Here is a 27,165-nt window from a genome sequence, read left to right as displayed (position 1 = left end):
GGCCACACAAAATATTGACACTTTGGGCACAATTTGGACATTTTTCACTTAGGGGTGTACTCACTTTTGTTGCCAGCGGTTTAGACATTAATGGCTGTGTCTTGAGTTATTTTGAGGGGACAGCAAATTGACACTGTGATACAAGTTGTACACGGACTACTTAACATTGTCTCAAAGTGTCATATCTTCAGCGTTGTCCCATGAAAAGATATGATAAAATATTTACAAAAATGTGAGGGGTGTACTCAACTTTTAGCTCGCATGCATTGATAATCCCAAACACCCCATTTGGCTCCCGTGAGTGTCTCCGGTAATTGTCCGTTTCTCTGTTTGCCCCCTCTGCCCAGTCGTACTCACCTTTCTCAATGTAGCTCTTGGGTGCCCAGGAGGGATCACCATCAGCATAGGGGTCATTGTACTGGACCACAGCCGCCTCCTCATCTTCGTAGTCAATGGGGGGTGGTGGCGGAGGGGGTGGCGAGTCATCAAACATTGGCATGTCCTCAGGGGGTGGAGGCGGTGGAGGTGTGGGGCTGTCGGCAACTGAAACAATTAAAAAATAAATACAATTTTAAATCAAAAACGCTACACGGCCCAGCAACAAGTGGAGACCCACAGATATGGAATAAAGAAGCCAAACCTGTGTGCTCTACATGCACCAAAGACAGCCATTAAGTTCACCATGCAGTAAGAGAAAGAAAGCAACTAGTCTACGGCTGGATGCTGGTTAGTAAAACTATCGTACTCAATTCGGGTACCGTTCATTAGAAGACATGCTGTGAAAAGTCTGGAAATTCAATAGGACACCCCGACGGCAAGAAACTCTTCAATCCACCCGATAAGATGCTAGGTAGGGAATGGCAGAGCTCGTCTAACTTGATCCTTGCTTTGTGTCACGATGTTCCTTCACTGGCAGCTTACAGTTCAGCTGAAACAGGATGTTCACTTCTAGTCTGAAGAGCCCGCCGTGAACATCCACGTCATGAAGTCCAAGAGCACAGTCCAACCGAACGACTCGTTATAAACGCGAGAAGTTCAAACAAGCAAAACACATCTTACACTGTGTCCACACTAGTACGGTTCCATTTAAAAACAGACATTCATCTCCGTTTTCACCTTTGGTCCACAGTACCTCCTTAAGGTCTGAAAATGGAGACTCTGCAGAGCCGCACTGTATATTTCTGAAAACAACAACTTGGCGTTGCAGTGTGGATGGTTGAAAGTCCAAGGAGGTTCTGCTCAATCTTTATAACACACTGGTGAGACCTCCTCTCGAGTCCTGTGCGCAGTTTTGGTCTCCAGGCTACAAAAAGGACAGTGAAGAGCACAGACTAATTGCTCTCCGATTGGATCCTGCTCGTTACGTGGCCCTTCATGAAAGAAAACTATTTTCGGTTGTTTTAACGTACGCAGATACACATTCGTGAACAACATGAAACCGCTAGTGTGGACGAAGATCGTCTTCATTTAAAACAAAAAAAAAAACGCATTAAGGTGGACGTAGCCTTGCTTGTCCGTAAGCTGCCTGCAGTGTGCGTTACATTTCTTCATTAAACTAAGCACTAAATCCTACTTTAAAATGATACTCCAGCCCAAAATGAGATTTTATAATATGTTACTTACCCCGTGTCATTTGTAGTGATGACTGAGAAAATGTTTTAATCTCATTTTCATGGAGAGCAGAAATAATAACAGAATGGGAGTCTAAGGTGACAAAGGCTGGACATTAACAAGCAAAAATCATCCATGAAAATAATCTTCACGTTACTCGTGTCTCATAATCGCATGCACTTTTGCTAAAATATTTGTAAACGAACCAAATACTGAAAACACTCCCGTGAATAAAAAATGGGCTCACTCAAACGTGGCCGAGAATCTGAATTGTAGACGTGCCTCCCGTTGTTGGATTATAGTCATGGGCGCATTGTGAAAGACGTAAATGACTGTGCGGATCGCACATCACAAATTTGTAATGCGTAGGCCGCTAAACGTCACTGGATGTCTACAATTTAAATGCCTCACCAACAGAACAGAGCTCTGGAGGTCTGCAGCTAGACTCCATTGAACATTAAAGCTGCAACAGGAAAGCTTGAAACTGTGCTGAGCAGTCATGAGGGCCTCATGTAACCGGTCATCTCCTACGATTTCCAGTCACGTAATGTGATAAACTCATGTCAAAGTCCAGCAACTGCAGTCACTGTGTTGTCATCAGGTCCAACACAAATTGTGTGATATGGTGCCAGCCGTTCTTGAATGATGAACTAATTGATAAACTCCATGATGTCACAGAAGACGACCAGTGACAGGAGAGGCAGTGGGGCGGAGTTACGTTTATACGGTGGTCGGAGTTTGAAGTGAAACGGTACAATGCAGCGGAGGAGAGAATACGGCATATCAGTACAAATCTATGAAATGAGTACACTTATTTAAGCTTTTAGGGTCAATAACGAGAAAGTCTTAAGACATAATAAACTGATTATATCGAACTTAAAATTTTGTAATTTTCAAAATGGACTGTTCTGTATTGGAATGTGAAAAGGCAAATATTATGGGTTTAATGGCATATTTTAAGCAGTAGGAGGTGCTAAATTTCATGATTTTGATGGTTTCAATCAGTTTTCTTTCAGGTGCAAGTTATACAGAACGGAAAGCCAAAATGTAACTACAATAATATTTTACAGTCGGGGGGAAATAAGAAATGATCCCCTGCTGAATTTGTACGTTTGCTCACTTACAAAGAAATGAACAGTCTGTAATTTCATTATATGTATAAAGCACACCTGTCCACAGAATCATTTCTTCCATTCCAACCTCTCCACCACCACGGGCAACACCAAAGAGCTGTCAAAGGATGTCAGGGGCAAGACCTGCACAAGGCTGGAATGGGCTACATGACCACCAGCAAGAAGCTTGGTGAGAAGGTGACAACTGTTGGTGAAATTACTCAGAACTGTAAGAAATACAAAATAACCATCAATCGCCCTCATTCTGGAGTTCCATGCAACATCTTGCCAAATGGGGTGAGGATGATCATGAGAAAGGTGAAGCATCAGTCCAAAACTACACAGGACGAGCTTGTTAATGATCTGACGGCAACTGGGACCACCGCAGCCACCAAGAACACCATTGGTAACACACTACCTCGTAATGGATTGACATCTTGCAGTGTACCCCTGCTTAAGAATACACAAGTTCAGGCCCAGATGTTGAATAGCAAACTTTATATAGGCTGATACATGTGCTTTATATACCAAATGAGTTGAGATCAGGAGTATCTGCAATAGATTGATTGTAATCTGTGTGCCACGTGGGCCCACAGCCAATCTGCGGGATTTAGAATTCTGGCTGGGCTGTAGGGGATCAAATAGATATTTCAATATTCTCAATGACACGCAAATCAATTTATGTATAACTTTTATGTAATGTGTTTTTTCTGGATTTTTGGTCGATATTCTGTCTCTCTCCATTAAAATAAAACTGCTATAAAAGTTAGAGAGACTGTTCATTTCTTTGTAAGTGAGCAAACTTTCAAATGCAGCAGGGGAACAAGTACTTCTTTCCCCCACTGTACATTTTTCGGGCGGCACAGTGGGTAGCACTGCAATGTGCAGTGTAACATGGTGTTTAGAGCTATTGGCAAAAGGCTGAATCTTCACTCCTATCAGACCCGAGATCATTCTTCCAGCTAACTTCAGAGTCTCCCTTGTGCCTTCTGGCAGACTCTAGCTAAGATGTCATTTGTATTTTATTTAAAAAATAGTTCTCTCTTTGCCACTTTCCCCATAAACCTATGACTGGTAACATAGCCATGCAACAGTTGTTGTCTGCATTTTCTCCCCAGTCCCAGCTCTGTGGTGGCCTCCCTCATTCATCTCCTTCTTGCACGATTACAATGAAGCACATAAACAGCCTAGGGCGGCACAATTGGCTTCCCAGGTCCTCCCTGCATGAAGTTTGCATTTTCTCCTCGTGTCTGCGTGGGTTTCCTCCCACAGTCCATAGACATGCAGGTTAAGTGCATTGGTGGTCCTAAATTGTCTCTAGTGTGTGTGTGTGTGTGCCCTGTGGTGGGCTAGCACCCTGCCCAGGGTTTGTTTCCTGCCTTGTGCCCTGTGTTGGCTGGGATTGGCTCCAGCAGACCCTCCGTGACCCTGTAGTTAGGATATAGCAGGTTGGATAATGGGGGCGGCATGGTGGCGCAGTGGTAGTGCTGCTGCCTTGCAGTAAGGAGACTTGGGTTGGCTTCCCAGGTCCTCCCTGCATGGAGTTTGCATGTTCTCCCCGTGTCTGCGTGGGTTTCCTCCCACAATCCAAAGACATGCAGGTTAGGTGCACTGGCGATCCTAAATTGTCCCTAGTGTGTGCTTGGTGTGTGTTTGCATGCCCTGTGGTGGGCTGGCGCCCTGCCCGGGGTTTGTTTCCTGCCTTGTGCCCTGTGTTGGCTGGGATTGGCTCCGGCAGACCCCTGTGATCTTGTAGTTAGGATATAGCGGGTTGGATAATGGATGGATGGATGGATGGATGTACATTTTTTCAAATCATCGACTGCAATGGTAGTTGCACGTGTGAGTGTGAGAGCTTTGTTTATCTGTCCAAACTAATGTGGGAAAGCTTTGGGATGTTAAGTCGCCATAAGTATAGCCGTCCCCTTTCTGTTTGCATTACACAAGGGCAGCATGCCGTCATTTGTGGTTCTGTGGGGTGCTGGTGCTTCAAGAATCCAATGGCGACCAGCACTGGACAATGACAAACAATAGAAGACATCTAAGAATGAAAACCCGCCTTCCCCCCTCATTTATTGGTCAAGAGTCTCGTTTTTAATTCAAAACCGCAAGGCCGAATGTGAAGGGGGCTTCTTGTTTGTGGACTACTTTCATTGTTTTGGAGTTATTTTAACAAAATTTAAGCAAAAAAGTGCACATTTTCACATGTTGTGAGCCTCCAACAGAATGACTTGGTGCATGGATTATGCAACATGTGTAACGGGTGACTTTTTCATGGACATTTTTGATACAGTTTACTATTTTTAGTGCGCCATTCTATCAGAAACTATATTCTTTCTTCATGAAAACATAAAAATTAACATTTTTTCTTGAGCAACGCTACAAACTGCATGAGGTAAGTAAAGTATATATATATATAATATATAAAATAGGTACCATTTTTGAGTGGATTATTCCAAAAGGCAGATGGGCATGTGACCAACAGATTACATGCGCTACTTATTTCGCTAAACGATACTCAAGTAAATTCTATATTGTTTCTGTATTCATTTTCAAAAGTATCTATGGATCATTTTTGACTTACCCTCAGGTATGTATATGGCTACCTTTGCAATGCTCTTAACAGAACTAAAATATTTCATGGAAACAAAGTTGTTAACTGATAAGCGAAAGGACTGTGGAGACAAAAACGTTTGAGGGTCCTTCCTCATTGACCAAGTTCAATTGGCCTCCGCCATTACCAAGCATCCCATTCTGCTACTAACAGGTGTCCACTTGTTCAGAAGGTGGATCAGTAGTTCCATAAGAATAATAAATGTCACATAGTAAAAGTAAATAAAAATTAAAACACATTCACCAGGAGATTTTTAAGAAGCAAGAGATGAACTACAAGCAGCATCAGAAGAACTAGCTATAAAAATGAAGTGGACAAGAAGACACCATGACACGGAGAAGGAAGCATGCTACTCACTCTCAAGGCACGTTTTTAGACTTACTGTTTTCTTGCACCCTGGCCACAAAGCCTGTCAGAGGGATCTGTGGAGTCAGCTGAGGCATTGGAGGGGGAGGAGGGGCAACAGACACTTGAAAGCAGCAACACAAAACGGGCAGGGAAGAGACAGGAGGAGACAAACGGAAGCAGAGGTCAGTCACAGGGAACAAAGGCATCCATGAATTCAACCGAAGAGCCACCCGCGTCTGACACCTTCAGGACGTCGCATTCTCTCACTGAATTTGTAGCACTCAAGTTTGATGTACACACTTAGGGGTCTCAAGTCTCAGATGTTATTCCCACCACCATTACGATTTGAAAGCAGGTTTACAATTTGCCTGAATAAACATCTCAGGCAGTGTCAGAAAGGTGAAGAAACTGCTTGACATGACTTTTCAGAAATTACCTGCAGTGAAAGTGAAGTTTAAAACCCCCTGCAGAGCTGTGTGTATGTCAAAAATGTATCTATCTATCTTGGTGATATCCACTGTACATTCCTTCCAAAAAAATATAGTGTTGTATGCTTCTGCCTCTTAAGACCTCCTCATTAACAAACCATACTAGTCTACTGCACCAGGCAACGTTCTCAGAAAAACACGGGCTATAAATGTTAAGAGCCGGTCATGTCATTTGCAGAAATTCTCAAATCCTGGAGGATGAGACAGAAGAGAGGAGTCAGGTGGAGAACTTTGTGAACTGTCTGTAACACATCATCAGTAAAAACAAGAAACGGATAGATTGACTTTTGTCCCAACAAAGAGTCTCCACACCTGGGAGTCCACATAAGTGACCGGCTGGACTGGTCTTGTAACACAGAGGACCTACAAGAGAAAGGCCAGAGTGAGCAGACTCTATCCTTAGGAGATTGTACCCCATTTAATGTTGGCATTGACATCTTTGGCATATTTTACAACTTTGTGGTAGCTGGTATGGTGTCCCAGGCCTGTAACATCATTTGAAGGGAGGCCCACCGAATCACCAAGCTAATTAAGAAAGCAGGATTAGTTATATGACGCCTTCTGGACCTGCTGGAGGTAGCAGTGGAAGAGAGAATGAAGACAAAACTGAGTATCATTATGAACAACTTCAAAGACAGGAAATATAATAAATGTACTATAAAGATATTTGCTATATCTTGCCATAAGCATAACCTATCTTATCGTAACATATCCCGCAGGTGTCTGAACCTCTCATGACTGGCACTCTGGTCAAACCGAATGCCTTTATGAACAATGCTACCCATCTTCTGTCTAGATGCATTGGCACTGAGGACTTTCCACCAACGAATTACTCGATAGAAGACGTTTGTCGTGTAAAGCTATGGGGGCTACTACATACAAACAGCAATGCGCCTTTATAGTGTCTCAGTGTGACAAGGACTAAGCCCACTCAGGAATTTTTCTCCCTTTCTAGTTTTTTTTCCTTTAAGTCATTAAATCATTCTGGTATTTGAGAGTTGGAAAACAGTCTTCTAAGAAAGAAGAGCCTGCTCTGCCCCTTCTTCTATGGTTCCTCTTTGTTGCGAGACCATTCCAGACTGGTGATTGATGTGGACCTGCAAGTATGTGTAGCACTGCACCACTTCCACCTCCACTGCCTGAATACTTACTGGGCATAGACGCTTGTGGTGAAAATCTGAGACAAACGAGGTCTTTAAACTGATGGGACTTCTCATTTGCTTACACTGAATGCTAGCCTGGAGGTCTGATGACATCTGGTCACGAGGATCAACTGTTTATTGTGTTCAAGTCTAACCTTCAAGATCCACTTCTTTTTTTGGGTCATTTTTTAAAACTGATTTTTCTTAACCATTTGTTTTTTCTTACACTATTTACATTTGTGCGTTTTTGCCTTGGATTAGTTTATCCCGCACTGTGATCTCACTGACTGCTCTCAAAAACTCTTCTTTTAGAAAACAACTAATAAAATGATTACCAAAAAAAAAAAAAAGAGAGAGCTTTCGGTTAGTCTAGAAAAGCCACAAATGTTCAGATTTTTCAAGGTCACATCGGTGACTCGATTGACTACAATCCTGGCCGACACAGACTCTCCATTTGTAACTAAAGATCTTTCCAGTGTGACACACAGATGCCCAGGCCTCTCCCTCAGTGCCATCAGCTAATCAGCATGGCTGTGACAAACAACTGAGGTGGCAACTTTTTTTTTTTAGACCTAGACTCACAAATCACAAAACAATTTTTGAAGCATATTGATGCAGCAAACCTTAAAGAAACACTTGACTCTTAATACATTAAATAAAGCACAAAACGCAAGTGAAGAACACGCACACAGACACAAAACCTCAGAATGACTGCCAGATAAGCACATTGCAAAATAAACTGGGGACAAGTGAAGGGAGCTGGTCTGGCAGATTGCTACTCTAATTTTATTTTTACGAGGTGCTGACCCATTCAGGCCCAATGAGCATGTTGTCTTCTACAAATACAAATATGTTTTGTCAGAATATAATTTGAAAATTTTACTTAATGTAAATCAAAGCATCTGTTGACAGTATGAGGCTTTTCCGCTGAAAAGGAAATACGCATGTGTTCATTTTGTTTCAGCCCCGGGTCACGGCGAACACTGATCTACCTTCACTCATATCCTTCCAATTTTGAGTCATCAAACAAGTGAAACTATAAGTCCTTGGAAAGCTGGAAGACCCCAGAACACACAATCAAGGTTGTGAAGGGTCCACAAAAGCCAAATGTGAGGCAACTATGAATAAAGTGTAAACGTTTAGGCCATGGCACAACATGAAAACAAAACTGCAGTTTTCATTGCAGAAATCATCAATAGTGTGGGCCTGTTTTCCCCCTAACATGTTACTTCTTCAGCAAGATGTATTATTGCGATTTAATACCATTATTATAATACAGACATGCCACAGCAAAGCTTTCGTAAAAGCAGCTCTCAAACTCTTGGTGGCAATGCCTAATGGATAAATAACAAGCATATGTGAAGGTTTGAAAAGGACCGGAATTAATCCATTAATTTGACCTCAAATATCAACAGACTGTCAAGCAGGTCCTTACAAAGGGAATCTAAGCAAGTGACCAAATATTTTTATATTTACTGTATCTAAGGCCAAAGTTTTTTTGTAAATCGGTCATTTCTTCTGTGATGTCCTCAAATGCATATCACCACAATCCAGTGGTTTACTCATAATGACCTAATGAGCAGACTAGTGTTTCCCAACCTTTGCGGTGTCATGACACAATTTTTCATATGCCATTGTGTTCACGAACCCCTCTGTGAATTTAGCGCAATTGTCTGAGTGGGGTGAGTGAGGCAGTCAAACTGTTTGGTGTCCTGCATGATCATCAGAGCATTGGATGAATGAGGCACGATTGCCACTCCTTTTCCTCCTCCTCAATGAACTGGGCACGATCGTCAAAGTGGAAGGGATGGGGGTTTGGGGGTTAAGGGTTTTTTGAACGATCACCAGAGCGTCAAAGTGTTAGATGACCGTCACCTCCTTGGTGAATCAGGCACAATCGTCAGAAGGTGGGGTTGAGGAGGTCATCCAGGATCGGCCGTGATCCATTTGTGATGCTGCTGCTGTGAATCGATCATGACCATCAGACCCAGGGGACAGGGGGTTTTATCTGGAGTTGGCCGCGGCCTACCTGTAAGGGTGCCACGCACAGGTTGAGAAACACTGGAGTAGACATTGGCCGAAGCAAAAGGAGTCTGCAGATCCTTAACCATTACTCGGAAGTATTACAAGTAGTTGCGATGGATGACTACTCCTAGAGAGAGCAGAAATTCTATGCAATTTTGCCCATTTATTCACTATCAACCCTGGCCTGGATTAAACAAGCATAACACCTTCAACAACTTCTTTAACCAATAATATAAAAACAGCACCAGGGCATTTGTACAGCCTTTAACATATTAAGGTGCTTGTGTCATGGTAAATATATTGGTCTAATTCCAAAAAGAAGAGCCGGAGTTGGGAGTCGGTGGTACGATGCAGATAAGGGTTGGATTTCGGAAGTATGGAAAAAGTGAGGAGTAGCAGACGGTGGCACAATAAACTGAGGTTTTGTGTAACGACCCCCCAGCCATGACAGTCAGTAATGAATCCTGACTGATATCTAATGGTACACACACTATTTTTTTTTTTTTTTTGTAAACACAAATTTCCAATAGTCTATAGATACAATTTTGTGTTCTTTATGGATTATGCATACGAACCTAAAATAAACAGCAAACTACATTTTAAACATCTCAAAAATTAAGTAAATTAATGATATAAAAAATCAAATTTTAATAAGAGTTTTTAGTTAGAACTAAGGAGAAAATGTTATAATAGGAAAATAAACACATAATGTGCAACCGTTCAACCTGGACTAAAATATTGTTTATGAAAATGAAGCGTGGAGCTGTCACTACACTGGCAACTATTCCCTAACCCACTACGAAACCACAAAGACAGGCTGCTAAACAAAGTACCAGGCATTGCGTATTTCCTTTCAGGTGATATTACATGAAAGTAAAAACAATAAAAACAGACATTGTGCCATTTGTAGGAGACCACAAAGGAGAAATAAGTAAATATAACATTTTCTGTACAGATGTAAACACAAACCCTGAAAATGAGACCATTTTTTCCGGGGCGTCTCCTGGGTCCTGGTTACAAAGATGTATTCTCCGATAAACACAAAAAGGGAAAAAGAACATGCAGTGTAGCCTTCGTAAATTAGGTATCTGGGGTCGATCTCATTCGGGCAGAATATCACAGAGCAATTATCAGAAACATTTTATTTTACACTTACTCTAGTTTAGTTCTAGAGAAATAAATTTGTATTGCTTGTGTAGGTAAAGTAAAGCTAAACTCTGTTGCAATATACAGTGGCAGGAAAAAGTATGTGAGCCTTTTGGAAATTTATGCATACATTTGGTTATAATAATGAACAACTCACAAATGATTGTATTGCATCACTCCCAACATTCACAGTGTTGGCTGGAAAAAGTCTGTGAACCTTTACGCTGATGACTTCAGCAAAAGCTAACGGGAGTCAGGAGTCGGCAAACCTGGAGTCCAATCAATGGAACAAGAGTGGGGGTGTGGCTTACGGTTACTTTAATCAATAAAGAAAGAGACTCAAATATTTTGAGCTTGCTATTCACAAGAAGCATCTGTTGATGTGAAGCATTCATTACAAAAAAGAGATCTCAGAAGAGCTATGATCAAGAAATGTTGATTTGTTGAGTTTAGGCATTCAGCAGTTCAGACAATTTTTGTATAAATGGAGACTATTTAGTACTGCGGCTACCCTCTTTAGAAGAGGGTGCCCAGCCAAGAGGACTGGAAAGGCACAATGCAGAATGCTGAATGAGGTAAACAAGAACCCCCGAGTAACAGCTAAATGCTCAAAGAACTTTGGTGCAGCAGGTTCATGCAGCTATAATACATAAAACACTGAACAGGTGTGGTATCCATGGCAGGAAACCAAGAAGGAAGCTAATTCCCTCTGGAGGTTAAGGTTGGGAGCATGCACTGATAATAGCACGTTGCTGCAACCACCACATGACAAACCACCAGATTAGGACACTCATTTACCCAAGGTTGATCTGTTTCATAAGAATAGACAGCATTACAAATGGTGTTAAAAGGGCACCACGTTACAACATGTAAACATTATTGCAATGGTGAAGTATGCTGGTGACTTGGGGCTGCTTTTCCGCCTCGGGGCATGGACGGCTTGCCAATATGAAGGGACAAATTAATTTTGTTTATCAAGTGCTCCAACAGTACAATGTCAGCGTGGTTGTCTACCAACTGAAGCTCAGTAGATGCTGGGTGATGAAACAGGACAATGACCCTAAACATCACAGTACCACAGAATGACTTTTTGGAGTGGCCCAGACCATAACTCAATGGAGATGCGATAAAATGACCTCAAAAGAGCCATTCACACCAGACATCTCGAGAGAGAGAGAGAGAGGTTAGGAACATGCACTGATACAGCACACTGCCGCACCCAACACATGATACCACCTCAGGATCCCAGATTAGGACCCGAGTGAAGACATGCAATGGGTGACACCACAGAACCACACTACAGTACGACTGAGCTGAAACAGTTTTGTAAGGAAGAATGGTCCCAAATTCTAGCTGAATGTTGTTTAAGTCTGACCCACAGCTAAGAGAAGCACTTGTTAGAAGTGATTCCTGCCAAAGAAGGTTTGACCAGCTATTTAATCTAAGGGGTCGCTGACATTTTTCCACAACACACTGTGAATGTTTCTGTAAATGCATGAAATACTATAGTTATATGTGTGTTATTAGTGTAACCATATTGTATTTGGGAAAGTATAGACAAAGACAGAAATTAACTGTGTACAGTACCTTCTGATGCCAAATGACCTAAAGTATGCCCATGGAACATTTGGAGAAGAACATTGGTACAAGGCCTGAAGGTGTTGAACATCAGTTGGGAAGCCGAGATGTTTACCAAAGACAGAAAATAGTGGAGGATGCTTGCTGCCCGATATGCTATGTAACATGGGAGGATCTAAGACTAAGAAATACTTGTGACTAAGATGAAGATCAGACCACATTTCATTCCAAAGGGTTCACAGACTTTTTCTTGCCACTGTGTACTGTGCGACTGAAGCTCACCAACAGGTATGGAATAATTTCATCAGAAATAATTACCCCCAACCCTGACATATCTAATAAAACAAATACCTGTATATGGCAACAATGATGAATTGCTCTGTATTTACTTGGGGAAATCACCTGACATAGAGAGCTATGAAACGCAACACTACTAAAATAATTCTTAAAAATCAACCTTTAAACCTACACGTAGTTTGCTACATGTAATAATAAACACGATAATTGCCATCAGACTACTAACAATATTGCAAGTAGTCAGTCTGGTAATAATTCAGTTGACACCCTCACCAGAATGTCCTAATATAGTAGGTCTCCAGTAGGACAATAAAATTCACACACCATCAGAACATAAAACATAAGATATTCTGTATATCCCATAAAGTGATGAAGTTGTAAAGCTTGCATTCGTTCAAGACAGAACTTTAAACTTATACTATTCAGTGCTCAGTGTGAAGTGTGTGCCAAAACAAAAAATCGTTTTATGCCATTCATGCTTGTGAGCAACCTGTGAAAAATGTGATTCACCCCTGGATCAAACCTGCTACTCTCATGCATCTGAGCAGCAGTGAGAACAAAAAACAGGCAATAGGAGAGCTTTAGAGAGCCTTACTTGGGTTTGGAGGGTACAGAGGCCCACCATTAAGATGGGGCTGCACAGAAAACTGGGAAGCAACTGAAGGAGTTCGCCTGTAGCCTGTTGAAGACCCTGAAGAGGTGGTGGAATTGTGCCGGGAGATCTGGCGGGTCATCGTGCCAAACTGAGAACCAGGAACAGGACCGGAAACAGGAGCTGGACCCGGAACAGGGACTGCCACCACGAGTGTTGAAAGAACAGACCCAGGGATGAAAGCAGAGGGGAAGGAGGAGAGGAGAACGAAATGTAAGCAACCCAGGTATGTTAAGGTAGCAGAGCAGTTATTCGATTATTGAAGGAAATCCACAAACCACCAGAAACACAGATTGAAATCGGGGAGAAAAACACATTTTGTTAATAGACATCCAGAGGAAGGCATTCATTTTACCATTCCAAATGAAATCAAGCAGAGCTTTACTTCTGATGAGAAACACTTGAACACCGGAAATGAAATTGAATGTCAAACAAATTCTGTCATCAGTAAGAAAAAGTTTAGCTTTGAGATGCTCCTGTTATCTCCACTTTTATCTAAGTTGTACTGCATTGTATTGCATTCGTTGTCTTGTCTTCCTTTTATAAAGCAGATGTCCTCAGTCTTCAGGCTTGAGGACTGCAGGTTTTAATATTAGACAGTTTCTTAACTCAATCACAGTTATGTCCACCAATAATTCACTTTTTTTTGTCTTAATTTTTCGTTAACATGCTTGGCATGATTAAAAATATTTCATTCCCTTGACTAATTTCACAATTTTAACTTGTTATATTCTGAACTAGAAGGAAATTAACAGTGAGTGTGTTTACATGCACATTAATAACCCGGTTATTCTCAGAAAAACAGTTACTAAAATGCTAATTATGCCTTTTTACTCGGCTAGAAAAAACGGGTTAAGGTAGATTTCTCCAAGAGTAATCTGGTCATGTAGACAGGTTATACATAAGGTTTTGTAGTCTGCATGTCCATTGCACTCTGGCAGCAGATGTGTGCGTTAGATCCACGTAGCCATGGGCAGAAAACGGTGGAAGCATTCACAAAGAGAAAAATCCTGAGGCAAACACATGGATGATCTTAGTATTCCATCTCCTGGTTGAAATAAACCATCTCAATATTTTAGAAACCTCTAAATCTATGTTGATGAGCTAAACACACAGTACTACAGTAAGCGCAGCAGCATAACCTCGGGAGAAGTGCTGGGGGTAATGTGTTACAAGTAATGTGAGTTACGTAGTTGGATTACTCCTTAAATTAATGCAATATCTCTTATATATATTTCTCTTCTGGTTCATCCTGCTTTCTCTTCAAACCCCGGTCCTGCCCACACGGCATTTCTCGATTCCTATTTGTCCTCTTCCAAACCCTTCCCCTACACCCCCACTCCGCTTTTCACGAGTCCTATTCCTCCTTCGGACTACCGCATTCCCCGCTCCTCTCTCATGACCCCACTAGTGTCACATCACCGCCCAATATCTAACCTGACCATGTGATCACTTCGGCCATGTCTGCACTAGGGAGTCTTTTCCGTAGCCTGCTACAGGAAGGGACTCTCTCAACCATTGGCATTGGTTTCGCTACTTGCTATTTTCGTTATATTGCGACGGTTGTTTCCTAAGCCTTTGTTATAAAATGAACGACAGTATCTTCTCTGTCAACAGGTTTTTGTACAACGTTATCTGTATTCCGGGATCCGGCAACTGCCTGTTGCTATCAGTGGGTTATTTCTTGACACAAACAGTTGACGAAGGCAATGCACCGTTTTCCGTGCCTACTCTTACACCGCCGTATGCTACGGCGGCACCGGCTATCTAGTTTATATTATTAAAGTAAAAATATCTTTGGAATTATTATCCTAGCAGCACTGGATGCAAGGTATGAAGCAAAAATACCGGTACATTGCTCATAGTCTAGTAACAGAAAGCTAAAACCAATGTGTTCAGCGGTAATCCTGCTTTTTACTATAAATATCCTGAAACAGCCTGGGATGTAATAAGGGGTTGGATGTGATTTACTTCACAGCACACTAAGCTTTATAACACACTGGTGAGGCCTCTTCTGGAGTCCTGTGTGCAGTTTTAGTCTCCAGGCTACAAAAAGGACATCACAGGACTGGAAAAAATCCAGAGAAGAGCCACTAGGCTGATTCCAGGTCTACAGGGGATGAGTTATGAGGAAAGATTAAGAGAGTTGAGCCTTTACAGATTAAGTAATAGAAGATTAAGAGGAGACCTGATTGAAGTGTTTAAAATTATGAAGGGAATTAGAACAGTGGATTGAGACTGTGACTTTAACCTCCTTAGCGTTAAAACGAGTTCATCAAGGAAACAGGGACACAGTTGGAAATGTATGGGTAAACTTCACGCAAGCATTACAAAATTTCCCTTTGCACCGAGAAACACAGGCACACTGTGTGTACATGAGATGCAAAAGGAAAGAAACCAAGAGCTTATCAGCTAGCTTTGTTCAACTTACTGAATGAATAAGATAATCAAGTAGTGTGGAAGATAGTAGGACGTTTGGGACCTTCAAAACTTGACTTGATGTTATTTTGGAAGACTTAAGTTGATTGGAGTGGCATGCTTTGTTGGGCCTGTTCTTGTCTAGATTGTTCTAATGAAGGACTAAACTTATTTAAAAAACACCAGAAAAGCATCCCATTTAGCTGCATTTCTAGTCACTTTCATATAAGGGTTTAGGATTCATTAACAAATTGTGGCCAGTGAAATGTATAGTTTTTCACAGAAAACAAGAAAAAAAAAGAAATGCACTGGTTGTAATGTATTACACTTGATAATAAGCATTATATATATATAAAAAAAAAATTAAGTAATGAGTAATGTAATTAAGTTATTTTTAAAAGTAATGTCCCCCATACTGATCAGGAGACACGCTTGTAAGTAATGTGTGCCCCATTGCTTAGGCTCCATGATTGTTTTCAGACTGACGGCTGCCGATGATGACGTTCAACTCTCTTTTTTTGTGCAGCTTAATAACGTCAGAGCAATTTGCTAAAGGAGCACTCCATAAGTGGACTCAAGCCTGTAACCAGAGATTTTTAAGAATGAAGGTTCCTGACTTAACCGGGTTACTCACTTTGTCCGAGTTTTGTGTGTGCATGTAAACACACTCTTTGAGACGCAAATGAAATAGAAAACAAAACCTCAACAGCTAGACTGGTCCAATTTATGAACGTGTGCTGCAATTATAAAGAAACAGTTTTAATAAAACATTTGGAAGGAAAAAAAAAGAGTAACCCACCAGGAAAAGTGGTTTCAGAAAATGAGATGTGATCAAGAGCAAAAGTGAGACACCAAGACCATAAGACGTTTGACACAGAGAGAAGACCATTCCGTCCATTGAGCCCACTTGGTTAGTTAATGGCTACATTTTCCCAATATCTATTCCATATACATTTTAAAAGTTGGTTTTCAACTCAACTATACAATTCATTAAAGTGTTATCAGTTCACACAACACTTTACGTAAAGAAGTGCACTTCCATTTAATTACCACAACATGTCCCAGAATTAGTAATTCAATAATTACTTGAGAATCTGTTCTGGTCTATAACACATTTAGATGTTGTCCCCAGAAATGAAAAACCTGCAGCCTTAGAAATGTCTGAAAAGGCAGAAAAAAAAACTAACAAGACATAACACTTCATTAAAAACAAAAAATGTGTCACTAATTTAAAAAATTGTCTGGAAATTGAAATTCTGTATCCACTCTTCCAATCCAAGACTGGAACAGCAGACCCCTGTTACAAAGTAAATCAAATAAGATAAATGGGACAGCACCACCTTTTGATACATAATAATTTACACCACATCATCAAATCAAAAAATTATTTCATGTACAGTTTAAACCCAGAATCTAAGCAAATTTCCTTCATTCTGCATTGTGTAAAATTGTGACTCAAACATTATACAAAAGTACTGAAAAATTAGGAACATTTGTACTAAACAAACAAAAAAAATCCCCTCTCTGGTCACGTATAAATGCATTAGCTTCTGCAGTCTGAAAAGAGAAGTTATGACTTTATTTGTATTTCCTTATAGGTGACTTGCACATCATTCAGGTCAAAGAAAATTTTTCTCTCTAATATTTATTTAATTTTTTTTTTTTTTTTACAGTCACTGAAGAGAGAGAGCATTGAGCTGTAAAGAAGTTATAACCTGCAAAATCTGAGGCTTTCACGATTTCCAGCCAGTGACCTGAAAAGTAAAAATCCCCTTCACCAAAGCAAACCAGTTAGATGGCTTTGTCATTTCATGCTTGATTAAAATTTTAAACCCAAATGCAGTTTAAACATTTGCATACTTTCCCAGGGAAAGACTTGACACTTACTGGTGCCATTGGCTGTGATCCCATGTCTTGCAAAGTGACAGTGTCTTGGCTTTAATTGCTTTTGAATGATTCCAGCTACATACGGTGCACTAAGCTTTAACAGATGGAATTTCAGAAATTGTGTCAGTACAATTGGTTTCATTTTTTTTTTCCCAATCTTGCTTTTGCTATCACACACTATCTAAATATTCTACATAAGAAGGCTGAAATCAGTGCTGCTATAGGCTATGGCTTCCCAAAACTCTGTAATGAAAGGAAATAGGAAAATTATTTCAATGGCAGATCCTCCAAAGATTTGCAGGTGAGGTGAATTGGTGATGCTAAATTGACCCCTGATGTGTGTGTGTGTGTTCACCCCACCTAGCTAGCAGCCATACCACCCGCACTTCAAAGTGGGTCATCCACCTGAAGCTAAACCCGCTTGGGTCCGACCAGAAGTTAGACGGGAGATACCATCTAGGAAAAAGCTTTGGTTGTTGCTGTAAGAGGGGTTGGCAAGGCCAGTGGGGGACACTTACCCTGTGATTTGTGTGCAGAGCCCAATGCCTTAGTGCAGTGATGGGTACACTGTGCTGTAAACAACTGGTGCCATCCTCTGGTTGACATGTAACACCAAAGTCCTGCCTCTCTGTGGTCATAAAAAGATCTCTGGGCATCCTTCGTAAAGGGTCGGTTGTTTCCCAATAGTCAGATTAAATTGTCCACCACTGTCTGGTCATTCTGGCCCCTAATTATCTTCTGTACGTAAAAGGCTCTCTCTCTCTCTTTTACCACTCCTAAAAACCAATGAGTGGTAAGGAAACTGGAACAAAATGGCTGCTGTCGCTTCAACCAGGTGGATGCTGCACGTTGGTGGTGGCTCCCCATTTTCTGTGTAAAGTGCTTTGGGTGTCTTGAAAAGCATAACATAAATGTAACATCTTCTTGTGTTCAATGCTCGCTGGGATAGGCTCCAGCGTTCCTGCAAACTAGCCCTGAATAAAGTTCAAGTTTTGAAATGAATGGATGGATTTTTAGATATGCCTTACCTTTTTGGAAAAATATGCAAATGAAATGCAGTCTTAGAAAAAGCCTCCAAAAACACACATTTTTATATCTTTGTTCAATATACTAGTATTGATTATTGTTATCATGGCTAATGACAAAGAATTTGTCTATTTGAAATAGATTTTATGCCTGAGCAAACACCAACATCAGGAATGGCCCCAGAGTGTAAGCGGAAAATTACAAAAGCAATTTTTGCAATGGCAATGGTATATTTTCACAATATTGCAGCCTTTGTTATATAGCTGTAGAAAATGATTATGTTTAAAGATAGCACTCATTAAAGAAGTCCTTATATGGTAGGTTGAATAAATTAATATTCTATTTCTCATACATAGTTTACCAAGCCTGTATCCTTTATAATCTACAAGCTGTGCTAATCATCTAAGATAGTTTGAAATCTAAGTAATCAATGTTTGACTTCAGCATGAACATCTATAGTTCACCATGCAATGCATAAGTCTCTCTTATATTCCATTTGGTATGGGATTCATATAAGCAGTGTTATTGTTTGTGATGCACCATCTGTTGGAATGACAATATAGTGCATCTTGTTATTACAAAGGTTTGTGATGTGGCATCTTTTGGAATGACAGGGACATAGCAACTGGACTGACACACAGACAGACGCTTATCCTTTTTATTAAGGTGGATTTTTTTTTATTAAGTGCTCCTGGAAGCAAGATGGGAGCATGGAGCAGAACCTGCATCATTACAATCCAAGGTTCCACAGTAATTAAGTAAGGTTGTGTTCTGGTTACTCAAGTGGCCCCTAGCAGTTACGCCAGATGCAGATTCTATCTGTAGTACTTGCAATTGTTTAAATCGGACAGATGGCTTGAATGCTCTTACTCGCATGCATAAAACCTTTTAATTTACTAATACATATTTCCAGATATAAAGCTAATATTCTTCTCTAAATTGGTAGGATTCGCTGAGGTATATGCTACTTTCAATACAAGTCTAGACTTCAAGAACAGTGTAGTAGGTATGATCCTCTTGGCAGCACGTGCTCAGTGTGTTAGCTTTCCACACAAATGACCTTTACTTTTGCATTTACACGAATGTGTATGCAACACTGGCATGTACTTAATAAGGTGTCAAATGTACTAGCCAAAATTAACAGTACACACCACAAACGCATGATCGTTTGGTTTATTTTTAACGTTAAGGCTTTGTTTCACCTTCATCCAAATTTAACAGGAGGCTTTTTCTAGGACACTTGCAGTCAATAGACAAAATTAAAAATTCAACTTATTTTTGTACACCAGCATCCCCTGTAAGTAAATACCTGTACACCAGAGCCATATTAATAAAATATAATTAGGAAAGGGTGCCCTTGATCAAGTGGAGGTCTCACCTACAGATGTCGACATCAACAAATGGCCTGGGCCAAAAGACTGGGGCAAGGGTGGTGGTGGCGGTGGTGGTGGGGGAGGAGCCGGGGCTCCAGGAGGAGGAGGAATAGGCGATGCTGAAATAAGGGGGAATACAGCTGGTCAGGACACACAGAGACATGTCATGTCACATCACTACATCTTCCAAACATAAACCTGAATAAGGTTGTCGTAGTAGATCTGTCTGGAAAAAAAAAACACTTGGGAGCAAAAAAAAAAAAAAACACTTAGGAGCATTACTACTTTTTGTATTTCTTTTCAGAAGTTGCTTCCCTAGAAGAAAGTGCATTTATTCTTAATTCATTTTGAAGAAAGCCATTAATTGGTCAGTGTCATGTTTACTGAGCATTGTCAGTTGAATGACTCTTTCATTCTCAGCTCCTTTAGCACCGCCGATTTGGCAGAGCACAATGTGTTCTCTCATTAATTACTTCTCACATTTTCCACATTGATTGATGCACGCTGCATTCTGCGAAAGGAAGTCTGAAGTTAACAAAACCCAAACTGAGCACTTTTATTTCTTTATGAACAATTTCTGTATCAAGTCTAATTATTCTTGCACAAGAAAGCATAACTTTCTTTTTACCATCATGAATATTACAGGTCTTTGCATTCAATTAATATTGCATGATCCCGAACAGAACAAAGAGAGAGGTTTATTTCTTAATAATGACAACTAAAAAAGGCAAAAGGAACAGAAATATATGCTTCAAGACTAAAACATATTAAGTGCAAACACAAAAGAACAGAAAGTGCTCAACATCGTCACCTTAACACATTACAAAACCAATGAGGCTAGCTTCTAAAACCAATCATACATGATGGGAACAAAGAAGTCGCTAACCATAGGATATTCTTATGCTGTCAAAGCTCATTAAAATATCTGATGTTTCCCCATCAAAGTTTGAAGAGCTAACGACCAATTTACCCAGAGTGCAAAGTGGGGGATGAACTGCATTGCAGTAAATAAATTGCTTTGTTCTTTCCCTGCATCCCTTTAAACAAACAGCTGTAGAATTTACTAATTCTATCATTTTCTTCATTTAGTTCATGGCCCAACTATAATAATTATAATTATAATTATAAATGATAAAATATGCTAGTATTATTTTATGAGAATTGCAAAATAAATTTAGATTTTCATTATGTATATGCAGTACAGTTGAGTTGTTTTTTCTCCATATTTGAATATTAATGTTTACTGCTGACGTGTCCACAATAGACAAGAAAACTGACAAGTAGAAATGAAGCATAAATATGACAAATGATGCAAGAAAAGGTTATTTTAACAATCATTAAAATTTCCCATTACAATAAAGTTGGATTCATAAAGTATTCAGACCCCTTAACTTTCTGCACACTTTATTCTGTTGTAAATGTAATTTTAAATAGATACACTTGCCATCTTTGCTAATCTACTGTACATTTATTAATCCATAATGACAAACTGAAAACATGTTTTCAGAAAGGTCTTTAAATTTATTAAAAATTAAAAACTGTGAAGGTGTCTGTATACTTTCTGAATCCACTGTAGTAAGAAAATCAAAATCAATCCTAAAAAACAACAAGCCAAATCAAGTATTAACGTATTTGCTCATAAACAAATGCAGAAAACTGGCAACAATGGAACACATTAGAATTTTTAAACCAAAGGCCAGTGTGCAGTGGTTACGACATTAAAGGTTGACTGGAGTAAACAGCAGATGATCTTCTAACAAACACATAAAATATTAAGTTCATGCATGATGAAAACCTATAAAATAAGTTATTAAGTTGATTTTAAATGTACCGTCCAGTACAGTGAAATGTATCTGTTGCTCATCCAACTGGTGTAGAAACATGCAGTGACAATACAGGACAAGGTAAAATGACCATCTAGGAAAAGCTTGGGTTGCTGCTGGAAGAGGTGTTGGTGAGGGCAGCAGGAGGCACTAACTCTGTGGACGGTGTGTGGATCCCAATGCCCCAGTGCAGTCATCGGGACACTGTGCTTTAAAAATGGTGCCATCCTTCATGTAAGACGTAAGCAGAGGTCCTGACTCTCTGTGATCATAAACTGCCCTCCATGTCATAGTCATTCTGGCCCACTAATCATCCCCCATTTCTAACTGTGTGTGTCTCTCTCTCTCTCTCACAGCACTTCACCAGCTAATAGCTAATATGTGGTGAGTATAATGGCAGAAAAATAGCTGACATTGCATCATCTAAGTGGAAGCTACACATTAGAGGTGGGTGAAGTGGCTCTCCACTCACTGGGAAAAGTACTTTTGAGTAATGAGAAAAGCTCTATAAATGTAAATAATGTATTATTATTATTATTTTATAAAGACAAAATTACAAGAGGTGACCAAAAATTCCCACAATCTATTAATAGCATAAGAGAACGGTTCAGTTATCAAATATGTTATAAACTGTAGCCTGAAATCAAAGATCTAGAATGCAGCAAAAAAATAAAAAAATAAATAATAATAAAATAATTAATATAAAAATCAGTATTTGAGCTCAAACCAAACTATTCAGTAGAGCACCCTGCTTAAGACCTAAGCCAGGCTATGGCGTTTAGCTCTCAGGTCCAAAAGGCTGAGTTTGAGTATCAATGTGAAGTAAGTTTACATATTCTCTCCATATCGAGTTTGTTTTCATCCTCAGTTTTTTCCTCACTGACAAATCAAAGGACACACTGGTTAACTCTAGAGTAGGGAGGCTTAAAATTTTTTTTTTGTCACAACACAATCTTGACCTTCTTAGTGTCTTCGAGACCCATTTCTTGACGATCATCACAAAAACCATAAGCAACCCATTAACAATAAATACAACAGTGTTTAAGAAACTCTGCTCTACAGTGGTGCCATTTGCAAGCAGGTGTGTTATATAATGAACCCTGCAACAGACTTGTACTACTTCCGGTGTTTGTTTATGCCTCACATTGTTGTTGGTGAGGTAGGCTTCCATCCCACTGGAACCGTATACTTGAACTAGCCATCCCCCAGGGCTTTGCCCGCGTATTAATGAAACAGAACAGTGAGGAGGGCCCAACCCAGCTCTCTACTCCTGACATCACTCTTCCCTCTCCCCTTGGCCCGCAGCTTCTTTCTTGGATTAGCGTGAATATATCGCTTCTGCAAGCGAACTATGATTCTTAGCGCACTGAGAGAAGTCGCAAAATCAATTGAAATGTTCAAGCAAATTATAGAAAAAAAGAAGGTCTAAATCCGTTAAGAAGTTCTCTCATTCTCTAACTAAGTGGAGTTAAGGTTACACCCCGAGGCAGACACGTGAGTGAGGAGGGGCCTCGCCCCCATCCCCGTAGCCCGATGAGTCTCTCTTGAATTCGCACAAATAAATCGGTACCGCAAGCGAACTATAATACTTAGTGAGAAGTCGCAAAATGAACGGAATGTTCAAGCAAATTATAGAAAAAAACCCAATCTAAATCCGTTAAGTAGTTCTCCCATGAAGAGCGGACACATACAAACGGGTCTTGGACCACAAAATTTTTAAAACCGGATCTTAGCGAGCACCTATGGGCCAAGGGTAATCTACATTCCAAATTTCAAGTCCCAAGTCCTCATAGTTGGGGAGATTTCGTGATGAATGAGACAGTGGTAGTTGGCTTTATATATTTATATATATATATATTGTGGACTGTGCCCGGCAGTTTATTCCGGCCAAGTCCCCCAAGCCGCCAGATGGAGCCCTCCCTGCAGTATGGAGGTGCCCCTAAGACCAGCAGGGAGTCATGGACTATGTAGTTTTTATTCTCAGCCCTGCTGGATACCACAGGGGCCGCAAGAGGGAGCTGCAGGGAGGACCAGAGACTTATTTGTACACTATGACCCGGAAGTTCGTCATAGGAAGAGCGACAGACTTCCGGGATGAAGAAAAGTACTTTTTACCTGACCCGGAAGTGATACAAGATCACATGGACTGGGGACTGGGAATACTTCCGGGTCAGGGAATATAAAAGGACTGAGGGAACTCCCAGACGGCGAGCTGAGCTGGGAGGTAGAGGAGCAAGTGTCTGGGCGAGGAGGAGTGTTTAGTATAGTGAGTTTATTGGATGAGTAGTGTGGAAGGTGCTTGGTGCACATTATTATAATAAATATAATTATTGTAGCACTTTTACCAGGTTTGGTGTGGTACCTGAGGGTTCAAGGGAGCACTACTGCCCCCTACTGCGACAATATATATATTTTAACTGGGTTAAAAAAGAAAAGATGGATAAATAGATTTAATATTGTCAATGTACACAGAAATGTCTTCATGTTAGAAGTAAGTTCTTAAATGGGGTGGCAAGATTCTCCCCAAAAAAATACGAGATGGATACAGGAAGCAAAGAATGATGAGGTGCATCATTCTGTTACAATGCTGTATACAAATAATTTTTAAACTATTCAAGCATAAAAAAGTGAATATAGCCTTCAAAGATGCTCATTTGATAAGGAATTTTATTATGTGTTTGTTATGTACATGCTAGAGGCATTTTGTTATGTTACAATGCCATCTATGACCTCTTTGACATAGTCTGCACACAACAGAATTACAAATCTCCACACAGCCACTTAGATCATCGAGAAATATTTCATTTATGCTGCCGATAAGAGAACAGCCCTTCACTTAGATACTTTATGTCTGTTCCTGAATTTTCTTTATTGATATAAAACTTTTCAAATCCTGGAGTAGAAGACTTATTTCAGTATCATTGTTTTTTGGTATTGATATGATGCATAATATTGCTACATTGTCCACGAGAAACAGAAAATGCAACTCCATGTGATTGGCATGTATCAGTTTGCGGTTCTCAGAATTAGATACCTTTTGTTAGAAATGTAAATTCTCTCTGAAGTTCTTCACTAGATGTTCGCAAATGCGAAATTACATAAAGCACAAGGTTGAAATAAGCTCCTTGATCTTGCATGCGTGTATGTCCCAAGTCGTAAACGTCAGTTGATAAATACAGAATACTGTAAATACAGTATAATACTGTAATACTGATTGGTGTGATATTGTCTGTTTTGAACAGTAAGGATACGGTCCAACAATGTGCTCTTTCTGAAATGTTATGCATGCTGCCTCATGAATTGCTGAACTGAGAAATGAGGATTTTTTTTTTTTGTTTTTTAAGAATAAGTCGGGACACCAAAATTGGACAAGAAATACAGGACTCTCTCAGGAAATCCAGGATGTCTGGTCACACCATAAATAGCACAACTTATGTTAGAGTAAGTTCTCATAATCCATTTTCTATTAACTATTTATTGTTTCAGAGACAAATAATTACCGTTTATACTTGCATTTAAGTTCTCCCGCGGATAAGTCGGAGCTTGATTTTAGCGTATAATTTCCGGTATTTTATAATGTAGGTCGTATAAGTCGAATGCAGAAAACTCACGCTATTGGTCCAAGAGATTACAATATGCTAATGCCCACCTGAAAGAGTAACCATGGAGCACACTGCCTTTTTTTTTTTTTTTCTATGTATTGTGCCTACATGACCACACCATAATACCCGAACTATTCTGAAGCAACATTTGCACTGTTTTGTGTATTTTGCATCTCACACCCTCATACACCCTTATCTACGATGGAGCGTTTGATCAGAAGAAAATATAAAGCTGACTTTAAATTATAAGTCGTTGAAGTGGCAAAAGAAATTGGTAACTGCACTGCTGCAACAAAATTTGATGTGTCTGAGAAACTGGTGCGAGACTGGAGGAAACAAGAAGATGTGGAAAAAAAAATACCAAATAAATGTGTCGCATTTTTAAATGAGCGTATACTGTAAGTCGGGGCCCCATATATCGTATATACTCACGTATAAGCCAGGGTCTGATTTTATGATCAATTTTTCGGGTTTCAAGACCCCAACTTATATGCAAGTATACAAGGTGTGCTTTATTGATCCAAAGAGAAAACTGAGAACACAATATACAAAATTAAAACAAAATGTAAGTCTAAAGTCAAGCACAAGATTCAGGGCCCTTTAGGAACATTTTTCTAGCATATGTGTGCTTGTCTTTACTTTTAAACTGGCTATAGTGAAGACTAGCATGATAGAAAGAGGTATTATGCAGTCTGACGCACAGTAGCACACTATGGTGGTATGAGCCAATGGCAGACGTTGCTCCAGGTCAACGTGTTATGGAGAGAATGAGCAGCACTAGCCATGATGCCATCATCCCCTTTGCTTCCACTGCCTGTCCTGATCATTGTTTTTTGGTACATAATTAATAAAATCTATTAAACTAAAAATAAAAATTTTCAAGTCTGCCTAATTCAATTCAGAGTTGCTGGGTACTTTCAAAATATTAAAATGTTGACATTGTAATGAAAACATACTGAAAAATCATCTATTCAGCTCCTAAATGATCACTTAAAAAAAAGTATCTTGAAAAGTGCATGGCAATTTTAAAAGCCACAACAACATCTCAGCTCAATAAAAATCCTTGATTTCAATTTAACTACAGCTGTCACTACAGTTTCAAGCTGCAACATGACGGGCGAGATAGGAGCTAAAAAAAGATCTGGTGAGCAACAGTGAGAAATAACAGTTCATATCACCTGCTGAAACATGTGAAGAATTCCTTAAATTCCTGTTAAAAAAAACACAAAGTATCATTTAATAAACACGCTGATGGTCATCAATATTGCGGTCTCCACACAGACTGTGATTCTCTTTAAATGTCACAGGGCTCTCTCTGCCACACATACTGTGATGTAAATCTGTTGACCATAATTATAACAGAAATCAAGAAACCTTTAAAAGGGCAGAAGTTTAACTTCATTTTGGAGCAAGCTGTAAATGTGTTACTGTGGAAGGAAATCAGATATCTTGTAGGTGTTTAGCAAGACTCAATTAAGACTCAATTTATCATATTTCACAAGGGAAAAAAAAAGCATAAAAACTGTGGGGCTACCTGGTGCCAGCACAGGAGGAGAAGGTGTAGGCACAGCGATAGGAATGCCAATACTGCTGCTGCCACTGTTTTCTCTGCTACCACTTCCACCACTGCTGCCGCTAAAAAAAAATAAATAAATAAAAAGACAATCAATGGCAAAGCAAACAGAACGGCACAGTCTGCAGCACAATTAGCACTTTCACTGGGAACTCCAATAATGAAGCACTGCATCCAAAATGAGGGACCCACTCTCTTTTAGCACACAGTCCATATAAGAAGAGAGGCATTTGTTCAAGCTCATTTGCCACTGATAAAACAAGCAGAAAGTAATAACACTTTCACTGTTCCCCACCTGTACTGCTCCATTTTAAGTAAGTAAATACATTTATATTTAATGAATATCTGAATTGTACTGGAGTTCTAGAAAAGAGACTATTGATGGAGGTCAGAGTAAAGTTCTTCACCAATGCTGTTCTCAATACAATCATAATATTCAAGTGATTATAT

The 27,165-nt window shown here is 39.9% G+C and overlaps 1 protein-coding gene across 8 annotated transcripts in view; it reads right to left on the bottom strand.

Annotated features, from left to right (window-relative positions):
* abi1a (abl-interactor 1a) overlaps positions 1–27,165 on the bottom strand; it is a 206,051-nt gene that overhangs the window by 7,918 nt on the left and 170,968 nt on the right. For 2 of the 8 annotated variants that reach the window (XM_039753900.1, XM_039753901.1), the window contains 5 exons: positions 26,677–26,777; positions 19,723–19,836; positions 12,957–13,154; positions 5,720–5,806; positions 358–543 (listed from right to left, as the gene is read on the bottom strand). In XM_039753900.1, coding sequence (XP_039609834.1) covers positions 358–543; positions 5,720–5,806; positions 12,957–13,154; positions 19,723–19,836; positions 26,677–26,777 — 686 coding nt within the window. The remainder of the gene's footprint in view (positions 1–357; positions 544–5,719; positions 5,807–12,956; positions 13,155–19,722; positions 19,837–26,676; positions 26,778–27,165) is intronic. The other 6 variants (XM_039753902.1, XM_039753908.1, XM_039753903.1 and 3 more) reach the window with 4 other exon arrangements.

The sequence above is a fragment of the Polypterus senegalus genome, chromosome 5, assembly GCF_016835505.1.
Source record: "Polypterus senegalus isolate Bchr_013 chromosome 5, ASM1683550v1, whole genome shotgun sequence".
NCBI classification, from domain to species: Eukaryota; Metazoa; Chordata; class Cladistia; order Polypteriformes; family Polypteridae; genus Polypterus; species Polypterus senegalus.
This window is presented reverse-complemented; position numbering and strand designations above follow the sequence as displayed.